The 22,533-nt window shown below is 33.5% G+C and overlaps 2 protein-coding genes across 4 annotated transcripts in view; one reads left to right on the top strand and one right to left on the bottom strand.

Moving 5' to 3' along the window:
• The window catches only part of LOC149072142 (uncharacterized), a 59,972-nt gene that overhangs the window by 734 nt on the left and 36,705 nt on the right, over positions 1-22,533 (bottom strand). The window lies entirely within an intron of this gene.
• On the top strand, positions 742-21,396 carry LOC149072143 (uncharacterized). Of its 2 annotated transcripts, none has more exons than XM_089247145.1 (4): positions 742-950; positions 1,868-2,053; positions 14,859-15,071; positions 19,093-19,187. In XM_089247145.1, the coding sequence occupies exons 1-4, from the start codon at positions 837-839 to the stop codon at positions 19,108-19,110; spliced, it is 531 nt and encodes a 176-aa protein (XP_089103271.1). In that variant the 5' UTR covers positions 742-836; the 3' UTR covers positions 19,111-19,187. The 2 variants fall into 2 exon arrangements, with proteins under 2 accessions (XP_089103271.1, XP_089103270.1); XM_089247144.1 differs by lacking the exon at positions 19,093-19,187 and adding an exon at positions 19,631-21,396 and having other exon boundaries at positions 743-950.

Genomic DNA, 22,533 nt, shown 5'->3' with positions numbered 1-22,533 from the left:
CGCCCTCCCTCACTCAGCGATAACTTATTTACGGGTGCATAAGCGGTTACAGGGTCTTCGAACGGGGGGGGCACGTACGCCTCCACCCTCCCACCAATGCCAATAATTTTTTTAGTACCCCTTTCCAATGGAAATCTCTTCCAGACAGATTTTTTTAACTTTCAAAACTAGAATTTTAAACTGAAAAAATGATTGAAAGAACAAACATATTCTAAAAATTTTAATCACTTTGGGTTGCCCGGAGCCCCAAGGCCTTACCGCGGGCTGTAGGAGGCTAAACGACAAATTAACATAACTCGGGCACTGGTTGTTGATCTTTCTAACTCACCTGGGACTGTAGGAATAAATTTCCCGGTAGCCCTAATGGAATTACTGTCCCCTTGATAAATCTAAGTTTTTCTTCAACAGGCAATAAATAAATATATATAGTACATACAAATAGGCGATACTAGTTGTCCGTAATTTATTGGAAAAAAGATGTCACTCATTCAGAACTCTAGCAATAATACCGCTAGAAAAAATATCGATGAGAAAATTGGGATGAAATGAAAAAAATCATGTTCTAAACTTCGGTTATTTGAATGAGAATATTTATTAATTCGTATTATTTTAAGAATTTATATAGAGTACATGTAAAATTTTCTCCTAATCGCTCCAATGAGAGGAGTGGAGTGCCGTTGAGAGAAATTGAACAAAAAAAAAAAAGGCATGCTGCTGCCAGCAGAAATAAAAATAGGTACCCCAATGGGAAACGGCGGATGATAGCAGGATGAGGAAGTCGCTAAAGACAGGAAAAAAAAATCTTTGAAGCACTTTTACCAATTGCAACGCCGGTCATGGCCGATAGGAGAATCTCGAGCGTTCATGTTTATTTTTTTACTATTTTAGTGTTATTAACTGGAAATTCAGCTGTTCACGGCCAGGAAGTTTATGTTGTTTACGCAAATGGGGTGAGTACACATGCACACATGCATGGAGGAACAATAACAAAGTTTAATTTTCCGGTAACGTACGGCAAAAGCCGTCGAAAGTTTATTGAGATAGTTAGGCAAGCAAGATATAAATCTATTCTTAGAAGCAAACAAACATCAGCATTGTAGAATCTACCGGATTTATAATCACTGGGGGGAAAATTCCCCCATCTAAGAGGTTCAAGAAATTCATAAAAATATTTTCAAAATCAGTCCATGCAACGATAGTAAATAATATCACACCAAAAAGCTGCTTAATTTAAGATGAGATGGCACAAAATATATACACTAATCTACTGAGATAAATCTAAACTTAATATTTAGTTTTATGATGCATTTATAGTTATATGGATTCTTCCATAAGTTTCATAGTAAATATTATTCATCTTGATGGGTACTATCACTCCTTTAATTTTTTCTTAACAGTTTACAAATACAGGGTATTTGTAAACTGTTTGTCTTGTAAATACTTGTTAAATACCGTTTGTCTTGTAAATACAGGGTATTTGTAAGGATACCCTGTATTTACAAGACAGAACTTGTTTGAATAACAAAAACATGGTTTTCTGAGCATGAATGGACCATGAATTATTCCATTCATTGGATTACTTTGATTACAGGGTCACATTTTCGTGCTCTCAATAATGACCCTTAAAGAGGTCTAATTTTTTCATATGAGAGTGAAAAAGAACAAAATCTTCGTTTAAACAAATAAATACGTCAAATTAATATTTTTTTTACACTAAAATGAAAATAGCATCTGAACTTTTAAGCACAGTTGGGTATGTTCTGTAAATAATTATTTATTTTACTGTTTTGGTTTCTTTCATCTGACGTAATAAATAAAAGAAATGGAACTTTTGCTGATTGATTGCCTTATTCTTATATTTTAAAAGGCTACATCAGAAAGGAATCTCCAAGTATGTAGCAGTCTGAGGACAGCCTGCAACATTGTAAAGAAAAGGTTCTGGCTTTCACCTATGGTTAAACGTCTATGCAAATGTCCAGATAGATCAGATTGCCCTCAAACATGGTCAGAAGATATGCACACAATAAATTTAAACAGTCGAGCACAACTGAAGGTGAGAAAATTGAGGGTTTTTTCTTTAAAAGCTGCATTTTATCACCACTTCTAATTTTGAGACCAAGTGACATGTACATAAATGCATATATGATGTATGTAATAAAATGTCTGAAACACCAGGAACTAAATTTCAAATGCTGCTTTACATTTCTTCAAATACAATGAAACACTCATATAATGATGCTCAAACGATTGGCAAAAAGTGTCGTTATACAGGATTCATCATTATAAAGGGAAATATTAACACTATGGGAAGTGTGCTCGGACTGAAGAATATTATTATTAAATAGAAATTGTTAGAAGCCGTTCAAGTATTATATAAGCAGAATTTTGACCATTTTTAACCCCCCATCAGTAAAATTAAAGCTCTGACCACCCCCCCCTTGTCAGAAAAATTAAATAAGCTGTGCCAAAGCCTCCTAGACTGGTACCGGGCTCAACCATGGGGGGCCTTGACTACACCACAGAAGAGTGAGATATACCAAGCTCTTTGATAACATGTTTTGTATATAAACGTTACTTTGTCAAAAACGGGTTTAAACTGTCAAAACCCTAAATGAATGCTTTTGGATAATGTTTTGAACACAATAGGTATATAACATGATGAAGAACTTACTTTTGCATATTACAATGCTTCATTTTTACACTAATTTATTACAATTAAAACAGAATACTAATTATAATTTGCGATTTTGAATTTTTCGACAAAGAATCTAGAAATACATAATTTTATGGTTCATTTTATCTAAACCATTGATTACCTTTGTTCAATTTACTACGTCAAAGAAAGCTGTTTATTCAAAATATGTCTGATCAGGGTTAGGTTTCTGACCTCAGAAACACAGTATTTAAACAGTGAAAAACTTATTGTCAATGTTATCAAATAGTTTTTTTAACCTGATAGATATATTAAATTTAAAAAAAAAACACTTTCAGGTAGATTAAAGTGCCAAAAGTCATGGGATACCTCTTAATATCGTGTGCGACCCCCCTTTTACCCAACGAAGTGCGGCAATATTAAGAGGTATTGCATGACTTTTGACACTTCAGTGTATTTTGAATTATAATTACTGTGCATAAAATATTTATTTCAATATTTTAAATTTTCATATCTGCCTAAAATTTAATTCCATATAAAAATTCTCAAGCAGCATCTGTCAATACACTAAACTAATTTATTCTCACCTAAAAATTTCTTAGCTTAGGTTTCCAAAGTAGAGTATTTTCAATCAAAGCAGAGCTGGCAGGACTTGATATACCCAAATCATTGTTTTGCACATTTAAATACAGCTTCAATTGGAAAAACATTGCATTATATAAATGCTAGTAAATATACCATATCACAGGGCTCCCACTCGTCCTACTTTTTGGTAAAATGTCCTACTTGCTTGGTTTTGGCCTACTTTCTAGTTCTTGTCCTACTTTCCTTACTTTTTTACCAAATCCTATCAACAAAATTTGTGTAACTGATTTTAATTGAGCAGGGAATCATTGATATATTGCCAAATATTACAAATGTTGGAGATGGCAATTAATGATTCTGCCAAAGCAGAAATTGTATCGTTTTTAAGGTTATTTGGGAATGGTATGTGGACTATTTGGGAACAGTATGTGCACCATTTGGTTTATTACTTTTTCATTTGTTTAGTTTGAGGGTTGAACAAGTATAGTAGTTATTAAAACCTTCTGTCTGGATGGGAAAAAATTTGCATTTATTACTTCATGGTCTTGGACAGTAACTAACATTCATCATTTAAAATTATGGTGCAAATAGGTGAAACAACAGTTTGCATTACAAAGCAGTTGGATATATAGGCCTATTCTAAGTTTTGTGATATCCAATAGCATTCAGTTGTCTTCTGTATTTTTAAATCATGAAGAGGCATAAACAATATTTACAATGCTCAGCAAAGAGCTAGAAATGAAAGCACTTCATTTGTCAAAAACAATTACACTGGCATTCAACAGTCAAATGTAAACAAATCCCTTTAAAAAGGGGATGGACAACGCAGTAAAATGATCTGATTCACCTTGACATATTTATATCAGACTTTGTCATTTACACATTTTGCACTGTGCTTTTGGAAGTGGTCTAGAAAGACCATCATTCTTAAAAAACTTACGTGTCTTCATAATTTGCTGTGTGCATTGTTGAAGAGAGTTGACAGACTGGACTGTGGAAGAGTCAAAAAATAAGAATGTAATATATACTGTGGGGAGAGACGGAAAAGAATTATTTGTGGTTGCTAATACCCTATTTTGGCCAAAAAATGGTTTTGTAACCAAGTCATTTGTCATTTTGCTTTGGCTTGAGTCAAACTTATAAGATACTGAAAGTGCTATGAAAAAAAATTTAAACAAATTTATTTAGGAATTTATTATTTTTTCATTATGCTATGATTATACACTGAAGAGCCAAAAAAACTGGTACACCTGCCTAATATCGTGTACGGCCCCCGCGAGCACACAGAAGTGCCGCAACACGATGTGGCATGGACTTGTCTAACGTCTGAAGTAGTGCTAGAGGTAATTGACATCATGAATCCTGCAGGGCTGTCCATAAATCTGTAGGAGTAAGAGGGGGTGGAGATCTCTTCTGAACAGCACGTTGCAAGGCATCCCAGATATGTTCAATAATGTTCATATTTGGGGATTTTGATGGCCAGCGGAAGTGTCTAAAGTCAGAAGAGTGTTCCTGGAGCCACTTTGTAGCAATTCTGTCGGGTGTCGCATTGTCTTGCTGAAATTGTCCAAGTCCGTGGGAATGGACATGAATGGGTGCAGGTGATCAGACAGGATGCTTACGTACCTGTCACCTTTCAGAGTCGTATCCAGACGTATCAGGGGTCCCATATCCCACCAACTGCACACGCCCCATACCATCACAGAGCCTCCACCAGCTTGAACACAGTCCCCTGTTGACATGTAGGGTCCATGGATTCATGAGGTTGTCTCCATACCCATCCATCAGCTCGAAGCAATTGGAACCGAGACTCGTCAGACCAGGCAATGTGTTTCCAGTCCTCAACAGTCCAATGTCGGTGTTGTCGGGCCCAGGCGAGGTGTAAAGCTTTGTGTCGTGCCGTCATCAAGGGTACACGAGTGGGCCTTCGGCTCCAAAAGCCCATATCGATGTTTCGTTGAATGGTTCGCACGCTGACACTTGTTGATGGCCCAGCATTGAAATCTGCAGCAATTTGCAGAAGGGTTGCACATCTGTCACGTTTAATGATTCTCGTCAGTCGTCCCGTTCTTGCATGATCTTTTTCCGGCCGCAGCGATGTCGTAGATTTAATTTTTTACCGGATTTTCGATATTCACGGTACACTCGTGAAATGGTTGTACGTGAAAATCCAAATTTCATCGCTACCTCGGAGATGCTATGTCCCATCTCTCGTGCGCCGACTATAACACCACGTTCAAACTCACTTAAATCTCGATAACCTGCCATTGTAGCAGCAGTAACCGATCTAACAACTATGCCAGACCGCAGCGCCGTACTCTGATTGGTTCCATATCTCTTTATTTGCATACACATGCCTGTACCAGTTTCTTTGGCTCTTCAATTTATATATGTTGTCTAAGGGGGTTACCCTCCCTTGTCCTACTTTTTAGTCCTGCGTTTTCCTACTTTTTCGAATTTTTTGAGTGGGAGCCCTGCATATCATAGTAAAACCTATTCTTACTTTTGCACTAAGAATAAGTCACAAGAGTTTCTTAAGCACCATATACAAGCCAGCACTCCAAATTAAAAGACATTTTAGTACTACAATTTAGTATTTTGATTTCTAGATATATACTCTGTTACACACAATAAGGATATTCTTTCAAGTATCAGTGATTATCTAGATAATTTAATAACATAAATCAACATTACATGACATTTTTAAACAGCTATTTGTTATGAAAAGAGTACAGCATGTAATTTATATCAATACACATATATAAGCTGTGGAAGAAATTTTGGAAGGTTCAGAATCTGGAATTAAAGAATATCAAATAGTATAGTGCGATAGTTTTTCCTTCAGCTTTTATACTATGCTCTATTCAAATTGTATATTTCATAAGAAAACAATATACATGGGAATTTTTATATTGAAAAGCAATAAGCAGCACGGTTTTTGACATGACTGTTTAAACCATCAAAAATTGCCATGCGTCAAAAACCTGCCAACCCTGGTAGGGTTGTAAGATAAATTTTCTAAAAGTATCAGAATTTGCATCTGTTAAAAATCACATCCTACATATATTCAAATTAGAAACTCCAAAAAAGTTTGTTAGGCAAGTAATGAAGAAATAGAATCAAAACAGTACAACCATAAGTAGCAAGTTTATAAAACTGAAGGCACAAACTTGCAGATTGCAACGAAAGATGCAGCATAATTGATAAATAAAATTCTCACCTTGACATTTTTTCTATTGGTTGAGACACTGAACATGATTATTACTAGGGCTCAGATTTCTGTGTCTTTGCATATATTTTTTTATTTTTTTTGCATATTTTGCTATTTTTAAAAGTCAATGAAAGCACTACACATGTCTACATTGCTCTCTACCCTAGACTCTCCAATCGAGAGGGTGGGGGGGGGGCAACAGTCCCCTTACATTCATTACTGATGTATCTAAAAATGATTTTGGAAAATGTTGAATCTAGGTTCGCAGAGCCAATGTTATCTGCCAACCTAGATTCAACTTCTTTTTTACTATCCCTTATCGCTTTCTTCAATGCCGCTTTTTTTTATCAGTAAACAATGACAGGTCACCTCGTCGACTTTTATACTCTCTGAATGCTCTTTTCTTTTCAAGATAACACACACTATCAGTGAACCATAAGGGGAAGCGCAATATACAAACACACTTTTTTCGAACAAAGGGTATGACGTCGTGCAAAACAGAGGACAGCTTCGTACTAAATTCTCCCCAATTGACTTACCATCCCGACTGATTCCAACTGGTCTGTGAAAACTTCCGCCAACAATTCTCTCAAAACATCAAAGTTCTCCAAAAACAAGGAACCAGTCTTTTGTTATCAACCTTATTCGAAGAGAAGTTACAGAAAAAACTAACACGATGATCACTGGAAGAAAACATGTCCCCCACCAAAACATGTTCAACAAGATCATAACTAGTGAGAACTAAATCCAAAATAGCAGTAGCTCTAGTGGCTTCTGATACATGCAGATACAAAAAATTATCGAGCACCAACTTAAGAGTCTCTTTCATATTGATCTCTAGCTGAAAGGTTGACCCAATCGATACCCGAGTAATTGAAATATCTACGACAAAATATTGAATATCCATGACGTAATATGACAACTCCCTTATGCTTACACATGTAGGAAATTTTATCATGAAGTTTGGCGATGTAGTTTGTATTCCTATTTGGTGGATTATAACAAACCCCTACAATAAGTTTGCGACGCCTGTTTTCAAGCTCAACCCATATAGTTTCAATATCACTTCTCTGCACGTAACCCTCTCTAGCCTTCAAACCTGATTCCACATCCTTTCCTATCTGATCTATTTCTTAAAAAGTATATCTTGAGATGTGTAAGAAAGATTCCTCCCCCATTGTTTGCCCAAGGTTCTGTAATGGCTATAAGATCCAAGCCCTCCACAGCTATCACATAGTTTCTAAAAAAATCTTTATTACCCAAGTTCCTAGCATTTATTAGCACACATTTTAATTTGCCCTGTGTGAATCGAGAAGCTATCCAAGTCAGAGGTGGGTAATTCTGTCCATGCTGTTATTATTAACAATAACTAACCTGCATTTCCGTCTACGAGGTCTGGGAGTAAAACACCTGACCTGAGCCTATCGTAAACCTTCCAGACCCCACTCCTATTCAGATGAATCCCATCCCAACGAAGCCATCTGTCGGTAAATGCTAGAAGCTCCAAGAACGTGACCCCAAGTGAGGAGCAAATGTCCCAATATGATTGTATAATAACTCTCTACAGAATTATTTTGGACAAATATGTTTTTTTCTTATAAAATATACAGTCTGAATAAAGCATAGTATAAATGATGAAGGAAAACTACGGAATAATTTGATATATTCAAGATGATTTTTGACCTTCCAAAAATTTTTAACTGCTTATATATGTGTGTATATATATATAGACATAAACATCTACTGTACTATTTTTTTTTAAAACAGATAGGTGTTTAAAAAGTTCTTTTACAATATATATGTAATGCTGATTTCTATCAAATTATCTAGGTAATCACTGATACTTAAAACACAAATACTTAAAATTATTGTGCATAACATTAGAATATATCTAGCGATCAGAATACTAAATTGTAGGACTAAAATGTCCTTTAATTTGGCAGTGCTGGCTTGTATACGATGCTTAACTGTTTAAAGGCCAATGTTCCATAAATGTGGAACATAGTTTTTATTTGCAAAAATATCAGATAAAAATTAATTCAAACATTTCTAATTTATCGTATATAGAGTTCAAAGAATTTTTGGAAAAAATGAGGAAACTTCAGGTTAATGCAAACTTTATTTACAAAATTTTCAAATTTAACATTTTTTGGGCATTTTCCCATTTTGATTAAAATTTGCCAAAATTTCAATTTTGGTAAATTTAAATTTATTTTGTGTGTGTCTACCACTTAATATATCAACAGGGCTCCCACTCAAAAAGTTGGAAAAAGTAGGACTAAAAGTAGGAGGGGGTTACCCCCTTAGGCAACATAATCATAGTATAATAAAAATCGCCCAAAAAAATTCATAGCACTATTTCAGTATCCTGCCAGATTGACTCGAGCCAAAGCAAAATGACTTGATATTAAAAGCAATTTTTAGCCAAAACAGTGCACTAGCAACCACGGATAATTTTTTTGTCTCTCCTCACAATACACTCAAACCTGTTTTTGCGTGATTTTTTTGTGTGTGCGATTTTTTTGTGCGCGGTATATGAAAATTTCAATCAAATTAGAACATAATTGACAAAGTTATCAATACAAAAAAATTAGTAGGTTTGATCTGCCAGTAGGTTTTTTCGATTTTTGATATTTCATCACATAAGTATTGTGTCAGCCAATTACATTACATATGTATTGAAGTATATAATCACATTATTTAATTGACGTCCTTCAAAGTGCTTTCATATTCCTGGACCATTAAGATAAGCCATCATTTCAAAGAGTAAATTGAAGGTAAATTTATTATTTTTTCCATTTAGATATAAATTTTTACGATTTTTATTTTATTTTTTGACATAATCCCTGAAAATGAATAAGGGCAAAAACAAAGCGAAGAGAAAGGCAATTTCCTTAGAAACTAAGACTACGATTTTAAAACAAATAGCAGAAGGTGAAGGAGCAACTGCAGCTCTTGGTAAAGAATTTGGATCAGGTGAATCCACTATAAGAGGCATACAAGAACGTTTTGTATGTGTAAAATAATTACATATGTAAATAAAATATTTAAAAATGTTCGCATGTAATCATCTAAGCCTCGTCCTGGCCCATTGGGCTATACGACAAGATCTGTTAATCTGACGCTGAGTGAGCAATCCCGCTCAAGATGTTTTCTTTAAAAATTAAATGTCCCTATATCAGTGGTACGAAATGGTTGCATATAGAGCTGTGCCATACATCGTCATCATTGTCTCTCCTCCTCTCCCGGGGGCCCTTGCTTATCCCCAACCTTTAAAAAAAAAAAAAAAAAAAAAAAAAAAAAAAAAAAATGTTCGCATGTGTATTTTCTAAATCAGATTCCAAAAGGTTTGGCGAGATTCCAAGTATCTGCCAAGCAGGGCCGCAACTAGGGAGGGGGAGGGTGCAGGCAGGTCTGGTGCCCCGGGTGCTGTACTACAGGGGGCGCAAATTTCACTCTTTAATCTCTCCTTCAATATTATGAGGGGGCGCTAAAATGTATTTTGTTGCCCCGGCTGACCAAGCATCTAGTTGCGGCCCTGCTGCCAAGCCTCGTGTCATGATTTCATTTAAAAAAGCAATTCTTAGTTATGTCGTAAGGTTTTATTTTATCGTAAGAAGTTATTTTCTACGTGAGACTTTTTTTATGTGGTCCCTATCCACCGCACAAAAACAGGTTTGAGTGTATATATTACATTTTTTTTTGGAGTCCCCCACAGTCCAGTCGGAACTCTCTTCGACAATGCACAGCAAATTACAAACGTGTACGTTTTTTAAGAATAATGCTAAAAAAATGCATGTTTCATTTATGGAACATTGGCTGTTCAAGAGAGCAGGATTCAAGGGATATCTAATATGCAGTGCACTGATTTCCGTTCGAACAACAGGGTATTGTCATCATTCGACATGTGTATAGGGACAAATTCTGGGAAATATGACACAGAGGAATGTGCTTTCTGGGGTGGATTGTTTATATTGGGTGTTTATAATCTGGGAAGAATTTTCAGAGAAATAATCATTTTCCAAAGACTCAGAACAAAAACTAACACGAACGGAAGCAGTTCAAAATTGTGGCACTCGTGCCTGAGTTCCATGCAGAATCAATCATTTCAACTGAATCTAAAATAGAAATTTTTGCGTCAATTGTAACATCTACAAATTCAATTTTTTTGTCTAATTTTGTGTAAAAAGTTTTCATACTTAGGATAATTCTTAATTTCCTTGACTAAGACTTTTTGCAGAATCTTTTGCTTTCTCTGGAATTTTCGATCCTGATAATGGGATTGAGTGAGATTGGGGATTTGAACCACAAAAGAGTTGCTTCCTCTACATTGCTGAATTCTGATTTCTTATGAGTTTTCTGCATGGTTTATAAGATTCAAATGCTGAAAAAAAATTTCCCTCATTTTTAGCAAATGTTGAAATGGGTTCCGTGCAACCCCATATTCTTTGGCGAGTTCACTCTGAGTTTTTCCCCTATTCTAGTTTTTTGAAAACTTCAACTTTTGATTTTAAAGTTAAAGTATGAAGTTTGTGTGGAGCCATTGCATTCACGGCCGTCGATACTCACAATGATAACCAAATGACATATTCAGCGTCTAACCAGGCTTTAGCTCTTTTTCTTTTATTCCTTTTCTAAGAAATCGTAAAACCGAGTTCCACCAAAAACATTCTCCGCAACAGACAATATCAAAACTTACAATAGAGAAGATTTTTATCCCTATTGGATGTTGAAATTGTCAACATCCAATAGGGATCAATCACATCACACTTCTTTAGACCATGAAAAGAATGAAAGACCTGCTTGGAAACGCCACTAAAATTATAAGCCGGCTAAAAGGCTTCAAACATTAATACTTCACATGCACGCCCCCCCCACCACCACCCATAGCACAAAAAAGGGACCCATCATATAGAACAAAGTAACAAAGGATTATCGAAGTACCCACGGACAACGTCAAAAAATTCTTAGAATGGTAAAACACGGGCAATTGTAAAAATCAGTCGTAGTAAAGGGACAAAAGTCATAGTCAACTTAAGCAGAGTTAAGCCAAACATGTGTCAAGTTAGAGAGTTCCCCTTCATTGAAATTAGTATTGGGTGAACCAAGGGAATAATAGATGTTGAGTTATCCACGTGTCGAGTTACCAAGAGTCTACTGTATATATACACACACACAAAAAATAATTATTTTAAGAAAAAGGAAAACGAAAATGAATTTTATGAGTGTGAAATAGAACCTATGCAGTGGGTCGTCATCAGGGGGAACCCCATGCATGGTTCGAAAAGTGTAGGCGTTTCTGAAGGGTGGCTATGCCTAATTGCATTAAAAATGCCAACCCTTGTTCCTTGTTCCCCGATGCCTGCCTTCTCAAAAGCATGTTGGACAAAAAAAAAGACAATGAAAAAATGTTAAAAATACAATATTTGAAAAAATATATAGAACTTCAGATTATAAGCTCAAAGAAAAATGAGAAAAATATATACAAAGTTACAGGAATATAATTACAGTGAATATTTTACAAGGATTCTATGAACAAGAATCCAAACTGCAATAGAACTTTGCTGGCTTTCGTTACATTGATGATCTAATCATTTCCAACAAATGCAATTTTAAAAGCATTTTCCCAAACTTCTATCCTGGAGAGCTTTCTCTGAAGGAAACCACAAAAGAAGACATAATAATGTTCCTGGATATTAAAAATATACAAAAACAACAATAAATGGGAAACAGGTGTTTATGACAAAAAAAAGACTGATTTTTCTGTTAACAGTTTAAGTCACTGGCATTCAAACATCAACACCAAAATATTCAGAAACACTCACAAATTTTTAGATTCAGACACATTTGTAATAATAAACAGGAATTCAATACAGCACTCCTCAATCTTTTCAAAATTGCATCTGGCAGCAGTATTCCAATCGCCTTCATTTCCAGAAAAATCTTCAAACAACAATCTCCCCATTCTTGAGGTATGTCCGCTGATTTTTTGACTACATTTTGCTACATTAATTTGCTTTTTAATTTATTTTTGACATTTTTCATAATCCTTGTAAAATATTCACTGTAATTATATTCCTGTAACTTTGTATATATTTTTCTCATGCTTCTTATCTAAGCTTATAATCTGAAGCTCTGTATATATATTTCAAATACCATATTTAGTATTTTTTCATTCTCTTTTTTTTGTCCATGTTTTTGAGAAGGCAGGCATCGGGAACAAGGGTTAGCATTTTTAATGCAATTAGGCTGTTTTAGGCTGCATAGCCACCCTTCAGAAATGCCTACATTTTTCAAACCATGCATGGGGTTCCCCCTGATGACGACCCACTGCGTAGGTTCTATTTCACTCATAAAATTCATTTGTTTTCCCTTTTCTTAAAATAATTCTTTTTTTGTAAATATATATTTTTGAAAGAACAAGTGAGCAGCACAAGCGCTTTTGTCATTCAAAAGATACTTTTTTCACTGTTCATTTCTTTTATATTTTTATCCTACTATACATATATTTTGGAACTAGAAGATTTATAGATTATGTTTAAAAACACTGGGAACATATATATTCAGCCATTTTATAGCTACACGAGTTAAAAATTAAGCCCGAGTCTGATTCGGGCTTAGTTCCCTTAAACAGAAACGGCATCAAGAGTCAGGCTCGGGCTTAGACCCGAACGTGTTAAAACTTCGGATTTATACAACTTGAGTTAAAAAATTTTTAGGTGAAAATAAATTAGTTCAATTATTGTATTAACAGATGCTGTGTGAGAATTTTTATATGGAATAAAATTTTGGGCAGATCAGAAAATTTAAAATATCAAAATAGATATTTTTTCTCTGTAATTAAATTCAAATATAAATCTACATAAAAGTAAGTGTTTTGTTATTCAACATATCTATCAGGTTAAAAAACTATTTGACAACATTGATAATAAGTTTCACTAACTTATAACTAAACAATAAGGTTTTGACTGTTTTAATATTAGTTGTTTGTGAAGTCAAAAACCTAAACCTGATGCCTTGTCACCAATATTTTGAATGAACTGCTCTATTTCGCCCAACAAATTGAACATGGGTAATGAGTAGTTTAAATAAATAAACCATAAAATTATATTGTACATGTTCTTTTTAAGTTGAAAAATTCAAAATTGCAAATTATAATATTTTGTTTTAATTATTGTAATAAATTAATTTTTAAAAATAAAACATTTTAATATGCGAACAAGTACGTTTTTTTCATCCTGTTATATACCTATTCTTTTAAATAAAATTTTTGTTTCAAACAGAAAAAAACAGTCCAGCCAAACATTCATTTAAGTTTTTGGTGATTTTTGACAGTTTTTGATGTCAAGAACGCAACCCTGGTTTAGACAGTCAAATTTTTAGCAAATTGATGGATGAAAGATGGTTGAATTTTAATGTATGTGTTTTTTCATGGGCTTCGGCCGTGAGCAAGAAATAAAATACTACTGCTACTTTATATAGTGCCTAAACTTTTGCAAACAAAAATTTTACTTTTTTTGCAGAAACTTATTTTTATTATGAATTACAGCACTGTTTTCGATATTCAAAAGTTTAAAAATTATTTTCAGAGACAGAGGTATCTCTCTGTGTTAATACTTATTCAATATATATATATATATATATATATATATATATATATTTTTTTTAATTTAAGAGTGAATTTGATAAGTGTCTAAACTTTGGCAGTGCACTGTAGTATCATTTGTAATGTGTTACCTGACTTTTCTTTTGGTCCTATAAAAAAAAGCAAAGTTTTGTGTGGCAGAGGTAGTGGCTTCAGTTTTGATTACAATTTTCACCACAACACCAATGTTTATCAAGCATTTTAGTTCTGATCAACTATTATTTTTACCACAAATACTAGTTAATTAAGAAGTTGAACTTAAATTTGTACCCTGACCTACATGGCTATCATTGGACCTCGCTATCACATTACTTTAGAGCAGCGGTTCTCAACCTTTTCCAACTCGCGGAGCCCTTTTCAGTGAATAACTTATTCGGCGGAGCCCTGCTCAACTCGAGGAGCCTTTTATTAGTATATTATTTATATGGCGGTACCTTTTAGGCCTTTTTTTTTTTTGGGTTAGTTTATCAAATTTATTGATTTATTTTATTATTCTCGAGTGGCAGCAGAGCCCCTGGGAAGTGCACACGGAGCCCCGGTTGAGAACCGCTGCTTTAGAGTATTGCTGTACACACATATAAATGAAAGTTGCACATCATATAAATGAAATAATTTATCATTTAATATTTTTTATACATAAATAAAATATAGTTGAAATGCATAGAATTGTAATCAAACTTGACACATAACTAGGCAAGACATAAACCAAGTTCCCAGACATAAAAATGATAGGAAACAAAAAAATCTGATGATTTTCTTTTCAGTTTTGCGGCCAAGTTGGGAAGCTTTTGAACTGCACGTCAACAGAAACAGCAATGATAACAGAAAGTCACATCGACTCTTCTCGACAGCTAATACAAGCAGCAGAGGTAAATTGTTACTGCCCAAAGATGCACTATTTTGAGAGAAGTTTTTCTAATGTGTCCAGCAACACAGATGGAAATGTAGTGCGAAAGGAATTTCACTTATGTTCCAAAGTAAGACATTCATATTATACTTACTTACACTTTTAAGCAAAAGTAGCTAATACCACATGGATTTTCATGTGTGAAAATATAGAAACACATCTCTATATTCATTCATTCTTTCATAATACACGTTCAAGTTATTCAAATGCTTAAAGAGACTGCACAGAGCCATAAAAAACGACAAATATGAAGAAATAAAGTTTTCAAGTGAAAATATAGTAAGAAAAAGTACAGTAAAAGTTTAACTTAATGAGTATGGCTTTTTACAAGAATTTCGATATATCGAGTGATTGTCAAATACCTAACATTGAAGATAAAAGAAATACTTGGTTATAGCGAGTTGGAAAAAAAAAACATTCTAAAAAGTGGCAACAAAATTCTCAAAAAGTCAGTTTCCATTTCTTTTAAACAGTATATATTTACAAGTAAGAAGCCCCATTGAAAAAATTCACTTGGAGTCATTTACCAATTTGATTGATTCTTAGAGTCCAGATATTTCAAAATTATTCAAAATGTATGACTCAAACCTGACAACTTAAATAATGAAAGTTATACCGAGGAAGTTAATTTGATGACTAAAATAACCATAGTTCTTGAAATGTTAGGGACTGTTTGAGCTGGACCATATTTCTGCATGGGCCCCATTAATTTGGGGCTTCAAATTTTAATAAAATATCTTTGTTGAAAAACCAGACATTTTTCCTAAAGTTGAGGCCTTTTAATGTCGGTTTTTTCTTGCCCAGGACACTCAAATAGACCAAGTGTCAAGATTACTTTATAATGGTATTATGCAACTACTGATGAAGAATTGAAAGCACTAAAATTAAATGTCATGTATATGTAAAATTAATGTGCAATAGTTCTGTTGTACAAAAAAAAAAAACTATATTTTAACAGCTGCTCCGATTAGTCTAAAATTAATAGTATAAAAATCATAGGTGTACCATAATAAGTATTATTCTATCATAAGGGGTCCTCCAAGTATTACGTCAGCATCGATGGGGGTTCCCGACTTGCTGACTTTTGATAACAAGGGGGAGGGGCTTGAATAATGCTTATGTCATCAACCGCCCTTTATAAAAAATATGAAATATTTGAAATATTCTTAATGGTATCTTACTCGGTGTGCCAAATATGAGAAAAATCTCTTCAAAAAAGTTTGTAGGTACCTGAACTAACATTCTCCCTATTAATAAGTCCCCTACAGTTCCACTTCAGTGACCTCTGAATGCTCGTGGATCTTTCAAGTGACCTGGAAATGTGTTTCAAGTCGCTTAAGCGCTCTGGAACCGTGGTACGCATCACTGAAGTGACCCGTAATTTGTGCCAAGTAACTTAAGCAATCTGGGAATGTGCCACAAGTAACTTGAGTGATATAGAACCACACTAGAGGCTGCTTAAGTACTGAAACTGTGCCATGTCCCTCAAGGGATCTTTAAATGTGCCAAGGATCGCTTAAGTGTTCTGGAACAGTGTCGCTGGTCACTGTGATTTGAAAATGTGCTACAGACTGCTTAAATTCTCCAGAATTGTGCCACAGGTCACTTGAGCGATCTGTAAAAGTGTCGCTTAGTTGAGTTTTAAAAAAATTAGGTTGTTGGGGGGGGGGGGGTAAGATACATTTGGTCCATGGGCCAATGGTTTGATATAGCCTATATGGTTTAGAGCATGAGTCGTAATAAATTTCACTCTGCTTAAGCCGTCATAATTTTTTTTTTGATAATATGAGTGACGACTCATTGAGGTTTATACTGTATTTTTTTGTCTAACTGTTTTCACAAAATGTGTATCAAGTGTGTTTACAGCAAAATTTTACATGTAAAAAGTGATATTTGCATAATTTTAAAATTCAGTTGTGCTTTGTCTTGCAAGAGGTACACCAAGAATATACTATATTGTGAATTTAATGAAGCAAATATAATTGAACAGTTTTATGGTTATATAAATGGACAAACTGTTCAAATGCAGATATTATTTCGCAATCTCAACTTAGAGATTGAACTGAAATTTATAATGTATTAGATTCTCTTTTCAATGCATTAGACTGAAGAGTACTAAATTTTCCATGAGCAGGTTAAAAACAAAAGAGCTATAAAGTAGAATTGATATAATTCAGGGAGTTGCATTACTATCTTTTACTTTTCCAAAACACCACCTTACAACTCATGGGTTAGTTTTTTGTTTTATACAGTAATGCCATTCACATTGTTCATGATAGATTTTAAAATTTTAAAATTGTTATATATTCCTTTATTTCAATTACAACCATCAAGATATTTTATACATGATGTAATACACTAATAATTAAACACCCACGATTAAAAAGACTAAAACAAAACATGGCGAAACCATTTCTTTTCCTAACAGTGATTTCTAACTTGTATATGTAAAAGTGGGGATATGTGACAGGCTATTCACAGGTAAGCAAAAAATAATCAGCAATGACAGAAAAACTAGTAAAAGAATAAATATTAATTATGGCATAACATGGATTACATGGGGATATAAAAGCTTCCTATAATTTCCCAGAATACTAACATTTACCACACATTTCTAAGGGGATGCATGTCTTATGAATATGCATTTCAAGAGTAAATGCACCTCATATGCATGTCTTGGGGTAAGCAAGTTTCTTACTCATCATTAGAAGAACACAAGCCTTTTATGTTAAAAAACACACTTTTAGAAATACAGAAGCCTCCTAATTATTTCTGAAAATGTGTGCAAAGCAAACAATTTAAAATTATAACATTAATCAAAGATGAAATAAGCATTCAGTTCTTCCTAAATTGATATGCAAATTTGGTGGAAAATAAAATTGTACATTTTGACAACCCAGTTCAAAAAGGCAACAACTCAAAATTCTATATTTTGAGATACCTGCATTTCTAAGATTACCTTTGTATGGAACAGAATGGGAATTAAATCAGATTCAATTACAGCAGGGGGCTCCTACTCAAAAAATTAGTAGGATGGGGAGGGTACCCCCGTAGACAACATAATCATAGCACAATAAAAAAAAAATCACTGAAAATTTTTAAAATTATTATTTATTTTTCATAGCACTATTTCAGTATCCTGTGAGATTGACTCGAGCCAAAGCGAAATGACAGAAATGACTTGGTTACAAACACAATTTTTGGCCAAAATAGGGTATTAGCAACCACAGATAATTCTTTTCCATCTCTCCTCACAGTATATATTACATTCTTTTTTTTTCTTTTTTTTTGGAGTCTTCCACAGTCCAGTCTGTCACAACTCTGTTCGACAATGTACATAGCAAATTATGAAGACACGTAAGTTTTTTAAGAATGATGGTCTAGAAAGACCATCATTCTTAAAAAACTTACGTGTCTTCATGCTCTTGGAATGATGGTCTAGAAAGACCATCATTCCAAGAGCACAACGCAAAATATGTAAATTAAAAGGTCTGATATAAATAAGTCAAGGTGAATCAGATGATTTTACTGCGTTGCCCATCCCCCTTTTAAAAGGATTTGTTTAAATTTTAGTGTTCAATGCCAGTGTAATCGTTTTTGACAAATGAAGCACTTTCATTTCTAGCTCTTTGCTGAGCATTGAAAATATTGTTTATGCTTTTGCATGCCCTAAAAATACATAAGACAATTGAATGTTATTGGGTATCATCAATCAGAAAACCTAGAATAGGCCTATTTACTCAACTGCTTTGTTATGCAAACTGTTGTTTTACCTATACACAAAATATGCACCATAATTTTGAATATGATGAATGTTATTGTCTAAGACCATGAAGTAGTAAATACAAAATTACTTTTTTTCAACCAGGCAGAAGTTTTAATCACTAATAGTTGTTGAACCCTCAAACTAAGCAAATGAAAAATTAATAAACCATTAAATGGTCCACATACAACCCCCAAATAAATTTAAAAACCATACAATTTCTGTTTTGGCAGAATTTTCAATTGCAATCTACTACATTTGCATTATTTGAAATTATATCGATGATTCTTTCCTCAATTAAAATCAATTATACAAATTTTGTCTATAGGTTTTGTTGGAAAAGTAGGACATTTTACCAAAAAGTAGGAAAAGCAGGATGAGTGGGAGCCCTGAATTCCAATAGAAAGTGTATAAGCAGAGTTGGGAGTTATTGCTGTTTTGAAATATGTATAGGAATTTTCCACTGTTCTCAAGGAGTGTGAAACTTAAAAATGCAAATTCTGAGTTGTTTTTTTGAACTAGGCTATCGATTTAATATATTTTTTTGCTGTAAAATTAGAATACATTGTGTTTTTTATACAGTGATTCATAAGTGATTTTTTTCAGTAATAAAATAAATTTGACAAATTTCAACTATACTTTGATATATTGCTGTGTGTGTTTTCACCATAATTAAAATTCACTGGAATGGGGCAGACTCTGCCACGAAGCTGGGCTGGAAGAGATCTCGGCAACGGGATAAGTCCAGTGGCAAAGTTCTGGCGTTCATTCATTCATGGGGGGTGTGGGAATTTTTTAGAATAATTTTACAATATTGTATAAACACACTTCTGTTCACCTTATGATATAAATTTCTTATATTTCAGCTCCACTCTTGCTCTGAAGGAGAGTTTTGTGGCTATATTACAACAACATTTTATGAAACATATCATATATGCACATGTCCAGTTCAGAATATCTGTATCATGGAGAGCAGACAAACTTATCACATCCTACAGCCTCTATATGAAGGGACAGTGTATAGAGGTGTCTGTACCTTTTACAGACCATAGTTTATCAGAACCATTTGAGTACTATACATTTCTGTACCAACTGTGATATCAAGGGGAAAAAAATGTTGAGTTTTAGAAGAAAGGTATTGAGCTTCATATAAAAACTGTACACTTCATTTCTCATTCTTTCACTGACAAGTTTGACAGTGAATGCTTCAAATAATATATAGTTCAGGTTTGTGTTTTTTTCTTTCATATAATTTTTGATTATCTTTTGTAAAGTTTCCTTTGGAAAAATCAACTAAAAATTATGTTTGTGAGTAAAAGAAAATTAAAGGGAAAAAAGACATGAATGTAGAATTAATTAAAAAATTGATGTGTGTGACTTCAGTTTGAAAAAAAAATATATCTGAATCACAAGATTTTTGTCCAACTTCATGATGTTAATAAATGCAAATTTTGCAGAAATAAAGTGAATTCAGAATCAAAATGCTAAACATAAATCTATAAAGAAAAATATATTAGCTGTAAAAAAGTGTATTTTCGTAGAGACTGGTTAGGTAGGTTTTTGATGCATGGCAGTTTTTGACGTCAAAAACCTTAAATATTGCTTTCCATTATAAAAATTCCCATTGAAAATACACACACATTCATTGCATAATAATGTTTAAAGTCACTATGTTATACAAAGAATAAATACTTAATATGATTATAAAATAATTTTCTGCTCAGAATTATTTTGGACAATATATATGAATTTTTTCATGTAAAAGATCCAATTTGAATAGAGCATAGCATGAAAGCTGAAGGAAAAACTATTTGATACTCTTCAATTCACAATGACTCTCTACCTTCCAAAATTTCTTCAACTGCTTATATATGTGCATTGATATAAACCATCTGCTATACTCTTTTCATAACAGGTGTTTAAAAAGTTGTTTTCATGCTATGTATGTAATGTTGATTTTTGTTATTATTAAACTTTCGAGATATTGATACTTAAAATGATACCCCTATTATGCATAACATTAGAATATATCTAGCAATCAAAATACTAAATTGTATGACTAAAATGTCTTTTAATTTAGCAGTGCTGATTGCATTGTGATGCTTAAGAAAAGCTCCTGTAACTTATTCTAAGTGCAAAAGTAAGAATGACAACAGTGACAATAAGGTTTTTGACTTTTAATACTGAGTAAGTTTCCGAGGTCAAAACCCAACCCTGTGATTACTTGTCACACATATTTTGAAAAAACAGCTTTATTTTGCTTAGTAAATTGAACACAGGTAATCAGTAGTTTAAATAAAATGGACCATAAAATTATATAATATCTGTTCTAGATTCTGTCAAAAATTAAAAACAGCAAATTACAATTAATATTTTGTTTTAATTATTGTAATGAATTAGTGTTTAAAAATACAACTTAATATAAAAAAAGAAAGTTTCTCATCATTATCAACCTATTATGTTAAAAATATTATCCAAAAGCAATCATTTAGGTTTTCGACAGTTTTTGATGGTTTAAATCAGTTTTTGACGCTTGTCAGGTCAAAAACCCAACCCTAGTAGAGACTTAATTCATTCTCATGAATTACTGTGAATGATACTTGATACAACAATAAATCCCTTTACAACAATAGTTTTGCAAGTCTTGTTTGGATATGTGTCTATAATCTAATATTAACCCGCTCCCTCCAGATTAGTGCTTCCCAACATTTTTTTCGCTATGCTCTACCTAAGCATCTTGTAAAATCCTGGTGCTCCCTATAAGACACACACACAAACACGAACGAGATGGGAGGAGACATGCGGCCCAAGATAATGGGAAAGTGAAAAAAAAGTGAAATATTAAAAAATTCTTTAAATGCTGTTTCAATCCATTTCTGTGAATTTGAAACTATTTTTGAAGGTAAAAACTGAAATTTCTTTAGAGAGATTTTCTCTGCGCTCTTTTGAAACCTTAAATTTGCCTCTGTACTCTCCCCCTCCTCAGAGTACACGTGGAGGAAGCCCTATAACCTGAAGTCCAAAGCATGAATTTTCAATCTTAAAGACAGTGTGGGCGAAAAAAAAAATTGCATGAAGCCCAATGGCCAATAAGTCATACTGTGGTGTTTGGATTCTCACAGGAGGGTCGTAACGGATAAACATAACGGGGCCCAGGGCTTCGATGCAAATTGGGAGCCCTACATTGGAAAATTTTATTTATTTTGAGATAACTTTTTATTATAGATGAATTTTCATTGATACTTAAATATTTGGCCATTAAATATGACATTTCATTAATTTGTGAATCATTTTTGTCATTGGATATAAATTTCTTCAATTTGGATATTATTTTTCATTCTTTTTCAAAGTATTTTATCCAACTAAATATAAATTTTTTATTAATTCTGAGAATTTATTATTTATTCAAATATGCATTTTTATAAATCATGATTGCTCCCATAAAAAATTAAATACCCTTCATGTTGGGAATCACGGCTCTAGGTATATAATGATAATCCCTCTATAACAATATTTTTTGTGGTCAGCAGAGAATTGTTATACCAAGATTTCACTGATTAGAGCAAAAAAATAATTTATTACACAAACAGGAACACAGAAAAGAGATCTGTAGAACCCTGTTGGCTGCCTCTACACTAAATATAAGATATTACATGACAGGTGGGCATGCAGGTCTGCTGTCCAGTAATCGAGCGTCCCTTTACAATAGGTTAACTCTCAAAGTATTTTTTTTAAAGGAAGTTGATCAACAAAGCAAAGAATACAAGAA

The sequence above is a fragment of the Pholcus phalangioides genome, unplaced genomic scaffold, assembly GCF_987345545.1.
Source record: "Pholcus phalangioides strain wild (caught in Gottingen) unplaced genomic scaffold, Ppha-v1.0 ptg000017l_1, whole genome shotgun sequence".
Taxonomy (NCBI): domain Eukaryota; kingdom Metazoa; phylum Arthropoda; class Arachnida; order Araneae; family Pholcidae; genus Pholcus; species Pholcus phalangioides.
This window is presented reverse-complemented; position numbering and strand designations above follow the sequence as displayed.

Bases quoted from the DNA above. Each gene is read 5' to 3' on its own strand.
- LOC149072143 (XM_089247144.1), top strand. From the start codon at position 837: ATGGCCGATAGGAGAATCTCGAGCGTTCATGTTTATTTTTTTACTATT. The intron at 951-1,867 runs GTGAGTACACAT...ATATTTTAAAAG, and splicing joins ATGTTGTTTACGCAAATGGG to GCTACATCAGAAAGGAATCT. The intron at 15,072-19,630 runs GTAAGACATTCA...CTTATATTTCAG, and splicing joins AATTTCACTTATGTTCCAAA to CTCCACTCTTGCTCTGAAGG.